The following is a 17,667-nucleotide window of genomic DNA, read 5'->3' as shown; positions in this document are numbered from 1 at the left end:
GTCACAGCTTACATGGGTCACTGGGTCACTACTTAGACAGAAAGGCAGACTCCCCAGGGTGGCTGGACCCATCTGAGGACCCCTGCCGAGGAAAGCCAGGAACGGCTTGAAGATTCAGACAACACCGAGTCCTGCCGAACAACAGATCATAGGCTTTGCCCAGCTCGAGCTCTTCCCTGCATTTTAAACTTCTGCTTTATACTCTCAGGCCAGTTCTGCTTTCCCCTTTGCACAGTCTGAAATGCCAAAGATCAGTGGCACGGCCTTGTGCAGCAGTCCCTGTTCCCCACACCCTGGTCTCCAGGGAACGCCTGTCAGCTCCCTCACCTGATCCTGCCCACCGCGGCCTCCGCCTCGCAATGGTACCCAAACTGGCTGCAGGTTCCCTAAGGAGCACAGCAACTGTGTCCTACCCACCCACCGCAGATGCACACTCTCCTTCAAACGGACTACTGAGCTCAGCAGAGCCCAACTGCAAGTGGCCTGGGTAACTCAGACACTTACTACAACCAAAATGTCCAGGCCTGGTGGGGAAGGGGGGAGGGGCAGGAGTACCAGCCCAGCCGAAGGACTTGAGAATAAATAAACGCATTAATCTATACATGATCTACGTGTTTATGATGTAATAAAAATAAATAAATAAAGTGAATTCTGTGGCTGAAATACACCCTAGACATGACCAATTTAACCACATAAACTAAACACACAGTCTGAACGCGGCCCTTACAGAGGGCTTAATACCATTTTGCTCCTGGCTGTGATCTCACTGCTTCTGCTGAAACTCTCCTAAAGTCCGGCCGTCAGTCCGCGTCTGTTCAGCAGCACAGAGGCTCCATTTTTAACCTCATTTGGTTTAAATTTCATAATATCCTGCAAGGTGTTGGCAGACTACCAATCAGGAGGAGGCACACGAGTAACAGGCCGTCCCCTGCCCGAGACAGGAAGGTGTGTCTGCTTTCCCAGCACCGTCCCCGTGATCGCCACATTTAAAACCTCCCTTGGTCAAGATGAAGCCAATCAAGGGGCAGCAATGAGGCCACAAATCTAACCAGCCAACACAACCTCCTGGCATTCCCGGAGCCTAACAGAGAGAAGTGCAGAGCAACCTCCACTGCGTTAGTTCTAAACGCTGGTCCAAAAGAAAAAGTCATAGGGACACAGCTATATAATACTCTTAAACTATCTGACACTAATATCTTAAGGTGACACACCTCTCAAAAGTTTTTCTATAGGTCATCACCAAATGCCTGCAAAACTACAATGCCTTCCAAAATGTAGTTTGGAGTTCTTTCATTTTAAAAATAGCTAACACCTGAACTAAAGTCTGTAAAATTCTAGAATCAAAATGTATGGTATAGTTCAGGCATGATGGCTCACGCCTATAATCCTAGCTTGGAGGTGAAGGTGGGTGGACTGCTTGAACTCAGGAGTTTGAGACCAGCCTGAGCAAGATTGAGACTCTGTCTCAACTAAAAACATAAAAAATAGTCAGGCACTGTGGCAAGCACCTGTAGTCCCAGCTATTCAGGAAGCTGAGGCAAGAAGATCACTTTAGCCTAGGAGTTTGAGGTTGCTGTGAGCTGTGACGACACTGGGACAACAGAGTGAAACTCTCTCAAAAAAAGATACGCCCAATCCCTTAAAGAAAAATATCTTAGGAAATAGGGCTCCTTCCCTCCAACACAAAATATTTCCAAGGACTATCATTCTGTCCCTTTGCATCTACTGATACACACTCATCCTCTTTTGTAATATATTTTAGTTCCCTCACTCTCTGTGAGTCTTGGGGTGATGGTCGTCATCACACAGTTATAAAACATTGTACTACTGGCCTACGATTACCAGCATATAAAGCAGGATAAAGGAACAAACGAAATTGATAATAAAATTAATAAGCACGCATGTATGAGTCTGTTATTTGTTTTCCTTGAAAAAAACCAATAGGGAATATACGAGCTAAAGTTACACAGCAAAGTACAGTGCATGGTCACTAACTAGAGGAATATTTTTCTGACTGTGTATAAAGCAACCAATCTAATACTTTGGAGAGAGAGAGGGAATGGAAGTCTTTCCAACCTCATCATCTAAACAAGATTTTCCTACTTTGGGCATGCATCCAGGTCCTCTGACAGAATATTCCCCAAATTCCTGGCTCGCTCTGTCCCTTATCAGACAGTCTCAGCTCATATATCCAGCCCACTAACCTTCAAAAATCTGGGCCAATCTCCTAAACTAAGACATTAAAAATAATAAGCAGCAGCCAGCAGGGAAGAAGAGCACGGAGGAAGCAGGATTCCCACGGGGACACACGCAGCGGATGTCAGCGCACAATGTAAGCACTGCTGCCCACAACTTTCTGCTGCTGATTCTAAAAGAGAAACCATTTGATTTGGCATGATGACTGTGCCCCAACGTGAAGCCAGGAGAGCACATGAGCTTGACAAAGCTTATATAGGAAGTACTTCACTTCCTATTCTCACAAACCCACAGAGCTGTGGACAAAGATACCAGGTCTGCAAAAAAGAAAGAAGAAGCGTGGACATGCCAAGCTTCAGTCTCTGTTTCTCCCCAATAGTTATACGGGGTCTGGAAGTTGAGATGATCTTGACATCTAAGTTGCCATCAAGAGCCTGAGGTCCCAGAGCAGGGCTCCACAACGTTCCTAGAGCTACATCCGAGCGAGTTCGACAGGGGCCCTGTGAACAGGGGGTGAGGAGAGGGCTTCCCTGTGAAAGGAGCCGCAAAGAGCCACAGGCCTACGCCTGAATCCACCCACCATGGATCAACAGACTATGAGACACACACAGTCTCTCTGCCCCAACTTCCTTGTACATAAAACTGAACTAACTGGCAAGGTCACCATGAGGAAAAGAAACGCCCAGAAAAGTACAGCTATTGAGAGACTATGGTCTAAGGCTTTCCTCTGAATAGATAAAAGGATTGGTACTGCTTAAAAATTAAGTTTAGAACAAAAAGGTGAATTGGCTTGGGCCCATGCAAAGACACGTCACATAACGAAGGGAGGCACTGGGAAGGTAAAGTGAGGCAGACTCCAGTCCTGGGGCGTCTTCTCAGAGCCAGTGGGGCAAGGCCACCAGGGAGGCCGAGCCACACCGACAGACAGACAGACACACACGCACACTCAGCTACTTCCTAGGACTCCCTAGGACGGATGACTGCAGGCCTGCTCCATGATGATTTTTTAAATATCAGAATAACTATCTGTATTTCTCACACTTTATGAAGCACGTGTGTTCCTCATATGTACAAGGAAGGATTATAATACAGGCTACACCCCTTCCTCCCCACGTGGATGTCTCAGCGCCTTAAAAGTCAGCCTAGCTCAACAGTCACCCTAACATTCAGTGCCTGACTCTGCCCGGCCACCAGCCGCCAAAGTCCCAGAAAACCCCCCACTGAGTGCTCTAACTGCAGGAAAGATGGACCTCTAAAGTCTGGACTGCCAGCCAATGAGGCCACGTTCTTCATAAAGGCCAATTAGGTAACACAGGAGAAAGTCTCTGCTCTGAAGACACTGGGGGCGAATGTGGGACAGACACACGCAGCCCTGCAAAACCCACCGCCCAGATGGGAAAAGCAAACACAGAGAAGGCTCCGTCCATCAGGGCCAAACCTGTTCCCTCCAGTCCAAGAGTAAGGAACGCAGACTTTGAGGGACCACGTGCCCAGCGCTTACACTGCTCACACACACAGGTCAGGCATGTTTCCCACCAGGGTCCATGGGTCACTCACTCACCTCCTGTGATCTCTGATTAAACATGTCAATGTAAAGAAGATGAAATATTTGGGAATTTACCTAACAAAAGACGTGAAAGATCTCTATAAAGAGAACTATGAAACTCTAAGAAAAGAAATAGCTGAAAATGTTAACAAATGGAAAAACATACCATGCTCATGGCTAGGAAGAATCAACATTATCAAAATGTCCATACTACCCAAAGCAATATAATAATTTCAACGCACTCCCTATTAAAGCTCCACTGTCATATTTTAAAGATCTTGAAAAAACATTACTTCGTTTTATATGGAATCAGAAAAAACCTCGAATAGCCAAGACATTACTCAGAAATAAAAACAAAACAGGAAGAATCACACTACCAGACCTCAGACTTTACTACAAATCGATAGTGATCAAAACAGCATGGTATTGGCACAAAAACAGAGAAGTAGATATCTGGAACAGAATAGAGAACCAAGAGATGAATCCAGCTACTTACCGCTATTTGATTTTTGACAAGCCAATTAAAAACATTCAGTGGAGAAAAGATTCCCTATTTAACAAATGGTGCTGGCTGAACTGGCTGGCAACCTGCAGAAGACTGAAATTGGACCCACACCTTTCACCATTAACTAAGATAGACTCTCATTGGATTAAAGATTTAAACTTAAGACATGAAACTATAAAAATACTAGAGGAGAATGCAGGGAAAACCCTTGAAGAAATTGGTCTGGGTGAGTATTTCATGAGGAGAACCCCCCGGGCAATTGAAGCAGCTTCAAAAATACACTACTGGGACTTATCAAACTAAAAAGCTTCTGCACAGCTAAGAACACAGTAAGCAAAGCAAGCAGACAGCAAAGCAAGCATTCTCTCTCAGAATGGGAGAAGATATTTGCAGGGTATATCTCTGACAAAGGTTTAATAACCAGAATCCACAGAGAACTCAAATGCATCAGCAAGAAAAAAACAAGGGATCCCATCGCAGGCTGGGCAAGGGATTTGAAGAGAAACTTCTCTGAAGAAGACAGGCGCACGGCCTTCAGACATATGAAAAAATGCTCAGCATCTTTAATCATCAGAGAAATGCAAATCAAAACTACTTTGAGATATCATCTAACTCCAATGAGACTAGCCTATATCACAAAATCTCAAGACCAGAGATGTTGGCGTGGATGCGGAGAAAAGGGAACACTTCTGCACTGCTGGTGGGAATGCAAATTAATACATTCCTTCTGGAAAGATATATGGAGAACACTCAGAGATCTAAAAATAGATCTGCCATTCAATCCTGTAATTCCTCTGCTGGGCATATACCCAGAAGACCAAAAAATCACAACATAACAAAGATATTTGTACCAGAATGTTTATTGCAGCCCAATTCATAATAGCTAAGTCATGGAAAAAGCCCAAGTGCCCATGGATCCACGAATGGATTAATAAATTGTGGTATATGTATACCATGGAATACTATGCAGCCTTAAAGATGGAGACTTTACCTCTTTCATGTTTACATGGATGGAGCTGGAACATATTCTTCTTAGTAAAGTATCTCAAGAATGGAAGAAAAAGTACCCAATGTACTCAGCCCTACTATGAAACTAATTTGGGGCTCTCACATGAAAGCTATAACCCAGTTACAACTTAACAATAGGGGGAAGTGGGAAAGGGATGGGTGGGTAGAGTGAGGGGGATCGGTGGGATCACACCCGTGGTGCATCTTAACAGGGGTATTTGCGAAACTTGGTAGATGTAGAATGTAAAGGTTTTGGCACAGTAACTGAGATAACACCGGAAAGGCTATGTTAACCACTGTGATAAAAATGTGTCAAATGGTCTATGAAGCAAGTGTATGATGCCCCATGATCATATCAATGTATACAGTTATGATTTAATAAAAAAAATAATAAATAAAATAAAATAAAATAAAAATGTCAATGTGTGAATGCCCTTCCGTGAACACCGTTCCCCTCAACCTCAGCCAACTCTCAAGGTCGGCACACCCCTCCACCTCCCACAGACACGGAAACTACAGCCTCCTGAGGTCAGTGACCTTGCCTCAGCAAGTGGCCAAGCCAGTGTTTGAAGGAGGCCCGTCCTACCCAAGGGCATGTGCTATCTCCACTACATTGCCACAGTGAAAGGTCACCTACTTCAAGGGGACTTGTAAAGAAAAAGCTGGGTATTAAATTGTCTTAACTAATGATCTTGCTTCCTAGTTCACTGAGGAGATCTAAGCCATCAGATTTTCCACATTCCCTTCAATCTGTTGAAATCCCAGGCTCTCTCTGGGTAAAAGCCAAAGGCCCAAGGCCTCTGAGGCCCAACCCCCAGCTAGTACCCTGCCACTCGTCTCCTCCCTCCATCCTCCCAGGGCCTCCATCTGCCATTTCTCACACACAGGTCAGGCACACTCCCCACCAGGGTCCATGGGTCACTCACTCATCTCCTCTGATCTCCTATTAAAAATGTTCTCTCAGGCCAGGAGTTCAAGAGCAGCCTGGCCAACATAGCAAGACCTCACCTCTACAAAGCAAATTTCTTAAATTAGCCACTCATGGTGGCACGTGCCTGTAGTCCCAGCTACCTGGGAGGGTGAGGCAGGAGGATCACTTGAGCCCAGGAGTTCAAGGTTGCACTCCACTGTACCAATGCCCTCCAGCCTGAGCAACAGAGCAAGAAACTGTCTCAAGAAAGAAAGAAAGGGCCAGGTGAGATGGCTCATGCCTATAATCTTAAGACTCTGGGAGGCCGAAGTGGGAGGACTGCTTGAGCTCAGGAGTTTGAGGTTGCAGTGAGACCAGCCTGAGCAAGAGCAAGACCCTGTCTCTACTAAAAATGGAAAAATTAGCCAGGCATGGTGGTGGGCTCCTGTAGTCCCAGCTCCTTGGAAGGCTGAGGCAGGAGTATCACTTGAGCCCAAGAGTTTGAGGTTGCTGTGAGCTAAGCTGATGCCAAGGTACTCCAGCCTGGGCAAGAGAGTGAGAAAGGAAAAAGGGAAGGGAAGGAGAAGGAAGAGGAGGGGAGGAGGAGGGGAGGGGAGGGGAGGGGAGGGGAAAGAGTAGGAGTGGGGAGGAAGGGAGGGAAAGGGGAGGTGAGGAGAGGAGTACTCTTACAGAGAGGCCTGGGGACAGGATTCACAGCACACATATACCCCCCACCCCTTGGACCCTGTTCCGTCCCTCAGTCAGGCTGTAAGGTGCACTAAGCCACTAACTCCCACAGCCTCCTTAAAGGGCGTCTCTACAAAGACAGAACAAGGACATGTGCTAACTTCTCCCTCTGCAGACACCAGGTGGGAGGGAACCTCAGAGGAAGACTGTGGCTGACTCACCAGAGTCACACCCTTGGCACTTCTAGGAAACCCACTTCTTTAGCACTTCTATTCTGGCGGCTTGCTGTTATATTTATAGGCTGGGAGTGTTGGGGGAGTTTTTTAAGTACAAAACTGCTGTTTTAAAATTCATAACTACAGAGACCATACAGATGGCAACAAACTAATTTTATACCCAAAACCCAATGGCCAGTCTGCTCCTGGCGCTCTTCACACTCCTGGGGCGTGTTTCCTCACCACGCACGGCCAGAGTGACGTGGGGGAACAGCACTGACTGAAAGAACACCTCCTAAACGCCCCAACCGCAAAGGCCACTCCTCACTGTTGACATGTTCCTTAACCTTCGCCACCACTCGCAGGAGTCTGCTTCTCCTCCAGAGGAACTTGCCCTCCATACCCCATTGAACGATGGCTGCCCCAAGGGATCCCAAAGCTCACAGAAGGAAGATGAAAAGGCCACAGAGGTCTCTAGCCGATCTGAGGGGCGCGTTCCACATCAACAGGAACCAGAGAAATGGAATCCCCCACCCCCAGCCCACGCAGAGGACTCACACAGACTCACCCCTTCCTGCTGGTAACTCAGACACAAGAACAGGCATCCGATGCCCGCATGGCTTTGGAGACCTCAAAGCCTGCTAGCAGGAGTCAGACTGTTTTTTGTTTTATGGTGTTTTTTTAAGTTATACAGCCTGTGTTCTCATTCCTCATTCCCACCTGCAACAGACACCCTGGGACCCAGCACCTTCCCACCCTCCAGGGAAGCCTGGTAAGGCCTAAGTGAGGACAGGCCTGGACTGCCGACACCCCAGAAGTGGGCTAGGTCTTCCTGATGCCTACAGGAGATTAACAAGGAGGCACCCTTTGCTTCCCAGGGATGGTGAGAAGCATTCTTGCTCACGGTTCGGCCGAATGCATCACAGGAAGGAGGGTGGAGGACATGGGGTCCATGCCATACCTCCCATCATTGAGTTCCTTGTCGTTCTGTAACTTGCTCGAGCCCTGGGAGGGTTGGAGTTCAGATTCAAAACCAGGACAGTGACTTCCAAACCCAACTACCACCTCTCCTCAGTTTCGGACAAGAAAATGAGAACCACAGCAAGGAAGAGACATGACCCAGCCAGCTCAATGATCCAGACCTCCCGCCTCAGGCACGTGCTGCCAACAGCCGTCTCCTGGCAGAAACACACTCGGGTGACGTACAGGAGGACAGAAAGGACCAAGGAGGCAAAGTCCAGCCACAGAGCATGCCCTGCCCGTCCCCTAGTCTCTCCCAAAATTATTTATAGGCAAGTTCCAACAGCAGCTTCCCACCCTGCCCTGCACAGCTGCACAAGAGGCGCCGTATGTGCGCATGGAAACACACGCCCAGGGTCTCCAGACGATATGCTCAACAGAAGAACCCGGGCCCCAGGAAGAAGGGGCAGAACTGTACAACATATCTTCAGAGAAACAAGGAAAGCTCTAGAAAGAACAAGTGGCCGTGACTATACAGCATCTAGAGACCTTGTGGAAACACACCAGAGAAGCTGCAGAGCCTATGAACAGTGGGCCATCGGGTACCTGGGAGGCAGGGCAGAGGACCCCTTCTGCAAGCCTTCCTAAAACACAGACACAAAGAATAAAAGCAATAAACAAATCAAGCAGAACAAAGAACAAATGAGGACAAAGAAAAGCTGAGCAGCCGCATAGTGAATGCATTTGACAGAGCCTGAGCAAGAGCAAGACCTGACTACAGAAAAATAGAAAAAGAAGCCAGGTGGAGTGGCGGGCACCTCTAGTCCCCGGTTCTCAGGGCTGAGGTGGGAGGATCACTTGAGCCCCAGAGTCTGAGGTTGCAGTGAGCTAAGTTGACACCACAGCATACTAGCCTGATGACAGAATGAGACCCTGTCTCAAAAAAAAAAAAAACTCTGACCCAAACAGAGATCATTTTTTCGCAGAAGTCTCCCAACTTGACTAGGTGTTAGGCCACAAAGGAAATGTCAGTAAATGCCACCACGTTTACTGGCCTCAGTGGAAAAAAATAAATAACCTGAAAAAAATCCATTTATCTGGAAGAAAAAGAGTCTAAACACTTAAGGGTCCAGGAAGTTGAAATGAATAGAACTTTTAGGTCCAAAATGAAATAAACAGAATTGAAAGATGAAAAAACTATGTGTCCAAACTTGTAACAGTGGCAAAATACTCAGAAGAAAGCAGCATATAGCTTTAAATACATTTCTTGGCTTGGTGCCTGTGCTCAGTAGTTAGGGTACCGGCCACGTACAGAGGCTGGCAGGTTCAAACCTGCTAAACGACAATGACAACTGCAACAAAAAAAATAGCCGGGCATCGTGGCGGGCACCTGTAGGCCCAGTTACTTGGCAGGCTGAAGCAAGAGAATCACTTAAGCCCAAGAGTTTGAGGTTGCTAAGAGCTGTGACACCACAGCACTGTACCCAGGGCTGCATAGTGAGACTCTGTCTCAAAAAAAAGACATCTCTTATATATGTATAAAATAATTTAAAATAAAAGATAGAAGATTTCTGTTTCTATTCAAACTAGAAACAGAAAATTGATATATTATTGGGCTCTTCGGCCTTCCCTTTTTCTATTTACTAAGACAGCAGAAATTAATAAAAAGTGGTGATAGAAATGGTGAACAAAACAAAACGCTAGTTCTTTTGAAAAGACTAATCAAAGGTAAATAAATCTTTGGTAAATATAATTAAGGAGAAAAGTACAAAATTAAATATCAGGATTATTTTTATTTACCTACAAAGAGTATTCTCAGAAATATAAAATAGAAGCATGTTATATATTTAAGTATGAATGTGTAATTAAAATAATAATTTACCAGGAAAAACATAGATTACCAAAATTGACTCAATTGAAAATCTGAATAGACAAAGTAGATAAAACTGAAACCCATAATCAAAACTCCTCTCCCACAGTACTCTACCTCCTCAAAGGCATCAGGCCAAGACAGTTTTACTGGTGCATTCTACCAAAATTTAAGGAACAGAAAATATCCACCACATACAATAATATTAAAAGCAAACTAATTAGCTCTTTCCACAAGGCAAACATTTTTTATGTTAAAATCAGTCAAGAACAGCACAGCCCAATCTCAAAAAACTGCAAAAATATTACATAAAAATATTAGTAAAAAGAACTAGACATACCCATAGAAAAAATAAACTTTCACTTTTTTCACATCAAACATAAAAATTAAATTTAAAAAAACTGGTCATAGGGCTAAACATAAAAGTTAAAGCTATAAAACTTTTTTTTTTTTTTTTGTAGAGATAGAGTCTTACTTTACTGCCCTCGGTAGAGTGCCATGATGTCACAGGACTCACAGCAACCTCCAGCTCTTGGGCTTCTGTGAGTCTCCTGCCTCAGCCTCCCAAGCAGCTGGGACTACAGGCGCCACCACGCCCGGCTATTTTTTTGTTGCAGTTCAGCTGGGGCTGGGTTTGAACCCGCCACCCTCGGTATATGGGGCTGGCACCCTATTCACTGAGCCACAGGCGCCACCCTAAAGATATAAAACTTTGAGAAGCAAACACAAGTGAAAATCATTCTGACCTTGGGGTAGGCCAGTAGTTCTCGAGATTTTGCTCCCCCACCTACCATCATTTGAAATATCTAGAGAAATTTTTATTTGTTACAACTGAGGTGGAGGGGTTAGAGAGTTCTTTTGGCATCTAATGGGTAGAGGCCAGGAATGCTAATTAATATCTTTCAATGCACGGGACAACCAGCCCCCACAACAAAAAATAATACAGCCTGAATATCAACAGTGCTTAGGTTGAGAAATTCTAGGGCAAATTTCTTAGCAAAAATTGCTTAGCCAGGCCACATACACGAAGGCGGGTGGGTTCGAACCCAGCCTGAGCCAGCTAAACAACAATGATAACTGCAACAAAAAAATAGCCGGGTGTTGTGGCAGGGGCCTGTAATCTCAGCTACTTGGCAGGCTGAGTCAAGACAATTGCTTAAATCCAAGAGTTGGAGGTTGCTGTGAGCTGTAACGCCACAGCACTCTACCAAGGGCAACAAAATGAGACTCTGTCTCAAAAAAAAAAAAAAAAAATTTCTTAGCCTACAAAAGCCATTAAAATTTCTTAGCCATTAAGCCATTAAAAAAAATGGTAAGTTGAAGTACATCAGATTTAAAAAGTATCTGTTCTTGGCTGAGCAGAGTGGCTCACATCTATAAGCCACCACTCTGAGAGGCCAGTATGCAAGAATCATTGGAGCCCAGGATTTGACAAGCAGCCTGGGCAACATACCAGCCCTGTTTCTATCCAAAAAAAAAAAAAAAAAAAATCCATCTATATGTTCTTCAAAGGATATCACTAGGGCGGCGCCTGTGGCTCAGCAGGTAGGGCGCCGGTCCCATATGCCGGAGGTGGCGGGTTCAAACCCAGCCCCGGCCAAAAAAAAAAAAAAAAAAGGATATCACTAATAAAATGAACGGACAAGGCAAAGAAAGACTGAAAGAAAATATTCATTAATGCATATTACATATCCAAGAAAGTACTTGTATCAAGAGAAATAAGGAACTATTTTAAAGCTCAATAAGGAAAGCAAAAAAAATGTTACGAAGTGCAAGAGGCAAAATATTATCTTTGAAAGACAAAGCAGAAAATATCCAAATGGTCAATAAGTCCATGATGAGGTTCACTGCCACCAGCCATTGCAATAAATACAAGATGTTCCTTCATGTTCAGCAACACGAGTCAGCAGGGAGATGAAGATTAAACCATACTGAGATACCGTTACAAGCCCACTAAGATGGCTAAAACCAAGGCTGGCAAGACCAAGTGTTGACAAATACGTGGAACTACTGGGACTCTCACACCATGCTGGTGGGGCTGCGAGACAGCGCAACCACGTTGGGTTACAGTTTGGCAGTTATTCACATAAAGTCAGCAGCTATTTTCATCTCTCCATAAACCACCCATGACCAGCTGGGGGATTCCCAAGAGATCTCACAGCTGGGACAATACAAAGAAGAAAAAGAACAGCCCCTGAGAAGTGGTGAGCTGTTCCCTGCCACGAGAGGCCATTTGGAACCCCGTGGAGTTCTTTCTGCCAGTACAACAGTTCACATGCCAAGATCAAAGCAGAGAAGAGAACATCTAAACTATTTTTCTCAGGCCCATTTTTAAAAATCCCTCTCTCCATAAAACATTGATTAAAGATGTGAAACCCAATCAGGCATTCATTTCGGGGGAATTTGTCAGGATGCTTTTCTAAGAATTAATGCATGAGGCCTAAAGTAACTGTAATTAACAATCTTGGGCTTCTACACACACTTAGTGTTGAAAGAAATGCACACACAAATGGATGTGCATTTTCACCCTGTGATCCAGGTTGAACATGTGGCCCAAATTAGGCACATAAGCCTTGTTCCTTTGGAAAAACTGCAGGAGGAAAAAAATCTCCTTTGAGAAGTAACTAAACCAACCTCAACTCCCAGCTGCCTTCATTATTCTCTTGTCCTCAATATAATAAAAACTTTCCAGCATTTATACTCAAACAATTCGGGGAAACTTGTTCTGTATAAATTTGAAAGTGCTTAACTGCCTAAAACTAGTCAGCCCAATGCACTATTTTTATAATTGGTATAAATTGTTAAGACCCAATCCATTAAGGATCTTGTTAACACCTATGTAAGGGTAGAAACTTGCATGTAAAACATGTAATATGTACTTTTTACTAAGTTTGAAACTTATAATAATAAGTAAAGCTACTGACTCGCTAAGAGTATTTTGGTCACTTGTGATGGTTTTGCATGCCCTGGTCTCTATCCCTGTCCCTGGGGATCCCCTCTCTTCTTGCTCTCACTGGTCCTGACCCACTGACCTTCAGACACTCCTTTCCGCCCCAGGACCTCTGGACAAGCCCATCTCCCAGCCTATCACACTGGCCTCAGGAAACACATTCTTCCTACTAGCTTATCATCTCCTGAGAACTATCTGAGTAAGAATCACTAACTTCTCCCATAGCACAGGGCTCATCCAGCACAGCAATCTACTTAACACTTAAAAAACATATTACTGAGTCGGTCCTAAAAAACAAGCGTTTATTTAACACACTGCTTCAAGGACAGGTCCAGTGGCTCATGCCTGTAACCCTAGCACTCTGGGAAGCCGAGGTGGAAGGGTCACTTAAGCTCAGGAGTCCATGACAGTGTGAGCAAGAGTGAGACCACCTCTCTACTAAAATAAAAAAATTAGCAGGGTACTGTGTGTGTGTAGGAGGCTGAGCCATTGCTTAAGCCCAGGAGTTTGAAGTTCCTGTGAGCTATGATGAAGCCACGGCACTCTACCCAGAGTGAAAAAGTAAGAGCCTGTCTCCCCCCAGAAAAATAAAAAATGAAATGCTGCTTCAAGCCAGATACACTTTGGGAAACTTACCTTTGTAGTACTTGCTGTTCAAGGTGCAACTTGTGGAGAGCAGGCCTCTCCATGCACAATGTCACAGTCAGAGCTGTGCTGCAGTGGTTCTGTGCCCTTCACCCTCCAAAACTAGTGCCACCAAGAACTGTGCCCATCCAGAGGCGCTCAGAGCCACCCTGAAGCTTTGTTCACAAGGTGCCTGGTAGGCACCCCAGAAGCAGGTACAGACTTCCCCCTGTTGGCCCTAAGGGCCTGCAGTATCCTAAGTTGTAGGGAGACAGACTTGGGAGGAGAGGTTGTTCCCCCAGAAATCCAACTCTCAGAGCAATAAGGATCTTTCAGAGCAGTGAGAATTCATTGCTTACGTGCTAGTTAAAGCTGTATGGTGTCTGGGCACTCCAAAACCTTTGCAAGGATAATGGGTTTCTGAAGACGGCCCTAGGCACCACAATGAACAAGACAGTTTAAAACAGGAAAGTGTGTTCCCGCATTTCAAACACCCAACTTACAGACATTTGCAAAGTGATCCTTCTGTCCATTAAGGACAGCTTCCAGGTGACCAAGATGTGAAAACAAACGGTAAGGCTTGTAGGAGTGCACTTTTCATAGTTGTAGTGGGTAAGTTATTGGCATTTCAGCAAATGGATGCCCAGGAATAGAATAAAAATACAGCTTAATACATCATGCTTTGGCGATTATTTGCCAAAACCATATTAAGAAAAAGATCAGCTCACGTTCCCATTCCTCAAATATGTGCTTGAGCATTGATCCCCAACCTTTTTGGCACCGGAGACCAGTTTTATGGAAGACAATTTTTCAGATGGGGTGGGGGAGATAAGATTCTCATAAGGAGCACACAACCTAGATCCCTCGTACCCGCAGTTTATAGTAGAGTTCACATCCCTATGACATAATCTAATGCCACTGCTGAATAAAGCAACAGACGAAGCTCAGCTGGTGGGCCACACAGAGGCAGCTTCCCTGCTGACCCTCACCCGAGTCCGAGCCCCACAGTGCTAGAGTTAAGGTACTTTTAGCCAGCTTTATCTCCTGAAAGTACACAGATTATTGACCCCTCCCAAGAAAGAGAAGTCTTTAAAAGTATTTAAGGAGAAGTATCAATTTAAAACAGGAAAAAACAGAAAGAACTTCACTTTGCAGGAGTTGTGTTTAAAGTAGAGAATGCACGTGACTCCAGAGAAGTCTACAACCGCAGCACAGTCACAGGTAGAGAAAAGAGGTGTATCAAAACCCACCTCTGAAGTGACAGTGAGCTTTCTGCCCCAAGGAAATCTGGCAGAAAAACTAAACACACCAACATCAAAAATCATCTAAGACTACTGAGGGCACATCTTATCATACTAACAATGCATATCAACCTAAGAGCCCTCTTCAGGATTTGCTAAGCTATGACCACGTGTCTGCACCAGAAATATGTTAAGATACTAAGGAAATTCCTACTGGATCAAGAGGCTGTGTTCCACCTGGAGATGAGGTTAGTGAACAGGGTCAAGCTGCTGAGGTGACTAACCTAACATGAACGTTCAGAGCCCCTTGAATCAGCCAGAATATCAGTCTGCCCTTGAGGCCAACTTTTTTTTTTTTTGAGACAGTCTTGCTCTGTCCCCTGGGCAAGAGTACCATGGTGTCAGCCTAGCTCACGCAACCTCAAACTCCTGGGCTCAAGTGGTTCTCAGGCCTCAGCCACCTCTCCTTCCCCCACCCCCACCCCCGCCCAATAGCTGGGACTACAGGTGCCCACCACAATCAATGCCTGGCTAATTTTTGTATTTTTAGCAGAGTCCGGGGTTCTTGATCTTGCTGAGGCTGGTCTTGAACTCCAGAGCTCAAGCAATCTGCCCACCTGGGCCTCCCAGAGTGCTGCAGTTAAGGGCTTGAGCCTCCTCACCCAGCTCCCTGAGGCCAATTGTAACCTCATTAAGACATGAATTTCAATTTATCAATTAGACCATGATTTCAACGCCAGCAGCCCAGCTGAGTTAATTTCTTATGGATGCTTCTGGTCGTGGCAACTATTAAACAAAATATCCTCCTTTAAACGTCTCAACCTGATCTTGTTGACATCCCCACCACCACCCCCCATGCTAGTTCAGCGGGTTCGTGGCATTAGGAAGGTTGAGAACCACTGTGCTAGTTAGTGGAGTAACCATGTATCATAGAGTAGCTAACTAGTCTATAAACTACTGTGTTATAAACTCTTTCTGCCCTTTCCCTTCCGATAAAAGGAAGAAAATAAAGAATAAGGTATTTGCGAAGAGTTTCTACTGTGAGATAACCTCATTCTCAGAGTAACAATTTCTCCAAGTTCTGAACACAGAAGTGCTAAGAAAGCTATCTCTGATGCAAGGGAAAAGGAGAACCCCATAAGCTCTGCCACGAACTCAAAGTTCAGCTCACTGCATTCTAAACTTCACTTCTTTCTGAAAAGTAACATGCTATTATCAAGGAAGGAACTTTCCATCTTGCTTTTTTTTAACCAAAGTTTAAAAAATAAATAAAAACTAGATTTTCCCATCATCCTAATGCGTCCAGAGAAGGCTCGTAGGTTAGTCAGAAAATTCCACGTTTTGGACGTTCCCTGCCAGGGACTCATAGCTGTTGTCGGACATGAACAGCCCTCGATGGCAGTGATGATTAAACAATCAAGTTCCCAGAGCATTGGACTCCACTGGAATAATCCTCCCCGGGGAGACAATGACATCATGTGAGCAACTCAAGGAAGTTGGGCTCGGATAAGTAAAGAGTAAAATCTTGAAGCCAACGCAGAATGACCGCCATCCCACCTCCAATCAAAAAGGGGACAGTCACCTACTGCTCAACAGACACTTTAGAGAGAAAATGAAAACCCACATGGAAGAAATCAATCAGCAAAAGAAACCAAAACACCCCACGCCGTGGGCTCCGATCCACTGGGGAATGTTCCCACACGAGGGGCCTCACCAAAGCACCCCCGATGGCACTTCGACGAGGACACGCAGTTGTAACAAAGCGAAGCTGCAGTTCCTGCCTCCTCCAACTTTCCCAGAAGCATCGCTGCGAGGCGGACGGCACCCGGCGCGGGGCTGGCCCGCAGCGTGTGCCCCGGACGGGTCGGACGGCCAGCAGCTCGCACACAAAGCCGCCCCCGACTTGGGGACAGCCACAAGTGGCCGGGCACGGGGCTCCGGAGGCCAGCGCGACCTCCCGCGCCCCCAGCCAGCGCACCCAGGACCCCTTTTCTCCCCTTCTCGGCTAATACGCGCGCTCGCAACTTTCCCTCGGGACCGGGCGGGCCCAAGCGTGGACTGGAGGCGACCTGGGGACCCCTGCGCCTCCCCGAGCGCTCCCTGCCCCCCACCACAGCGGGCGCCCCGGGCCACCGCGAGAGAAGCCTGCGCCCAGGCGGGCCACCCACCTGCACAACTCGGGGAACTCGCCGGCCTCGGCCTGCTCGGCTGCCGGGGCCGCGACGAGCAGCAGCAGCTGCAGGAGCAGCAGGGAGCGCGGCGGGCGGCCGGCGGGCGCGGGCCCCAGGTGGACTCTCCGGCCGGCGGCGGCCCCCATCGCGCCGGGCCTGGGCTGCGCGGCGGGCACTGGGCTAGCGGCGCGCGACTGCGGGGTCCGCGCCTGGGACAGGGTCGCGCCGCCAGCACCGAGGCGGAGGTGGCGCTGGAGCCGGAACGGGCAGCAGCCGCAGACCGAGAGGAGCGCGGCTTGGACAGGCACGGCCGCGGCGGCGACAGCGGCGGCCCCGGAACCGCGTCACGTGACCGCCGCCCGGCCCCGCCCCCTCGTCAACCACCCCCCCCCGCTCACGTGACTTCCTTGTTCAGGTGATCCCCGCCTGGCTGTCCCCGCCCAGGCTCGGGTCACATGAGCGCGGCGGGCGCGGGACGGGACGCTGCGCTGGCGGGGAGCGGCGCCAGGTGCCGGAGGAAGCCCGAGGCTCCCCACGCAGACTGCGTTTGGTGCAGATCCCCGACCTCAGTTTCCCCGCCGCACCTGGCTGGGTGGTGGCACGGGCACTTCCCAGCCTCGGCCGGCCCGGAGGGAGAGAGGGAGCTTGGCTCCCAGTGCCTGGCAGTAGGTGCCTTCCCGCGGCCGCGCTGCGTCGGGCCGTTGGGGGGAGGGGACCAGGCCTTCCCTGCCCTGTGGAGCCGGGTCCCGGAATCCTGCCTGTCAGAGCCTCCCACGGCCTCCGT

General features: G+C 47.2%; 1 protein-coding gene across 1 annotated transcript in view; it reads right to left on the bottom strand.

Annotated features, from left to right (window-relative positions):
• Nucleotides 1-17,206, bottom strand: part of IGF2R (insulin like growth factor 2 receptor) — a 120,781-nt gene extending 103,575 nt beyond the window's left edge. Inside the window, exon 1 of the mRNA XM_053591105.1 lies at nucleotides 16,881-17,206. Coding sequence (XP_053447080.1) covers nucleotides 16,881-17,029 — 149 coding nt within the window. The 5' untranslated portion in view covers nucleotides 17,030-17,206. The remainder of the gene's footprint in view (nucleotides 1-16,880) is intronic.
• Nucleotides 17,207-17,667: the final 461 nt, after the last annotated feature.

The sequence above is a fragment of the Nycticebus coucang genome, chromosome 5, assembly GCF_027406575.1.
Source record: "Nycticebus coucang isolate mNycCou1 chromosome 5, mNycCou1.pri, whole genome shotgun sequence".
NCBI lineage: Eukaryota > Metazoa > Chordata > Mammalia > Primates > Lorisidae > Nycticebus > Nycticebus coucang.
This window is presented reverse-complemented; position numbering and strand designations above follow the sequence as displayed.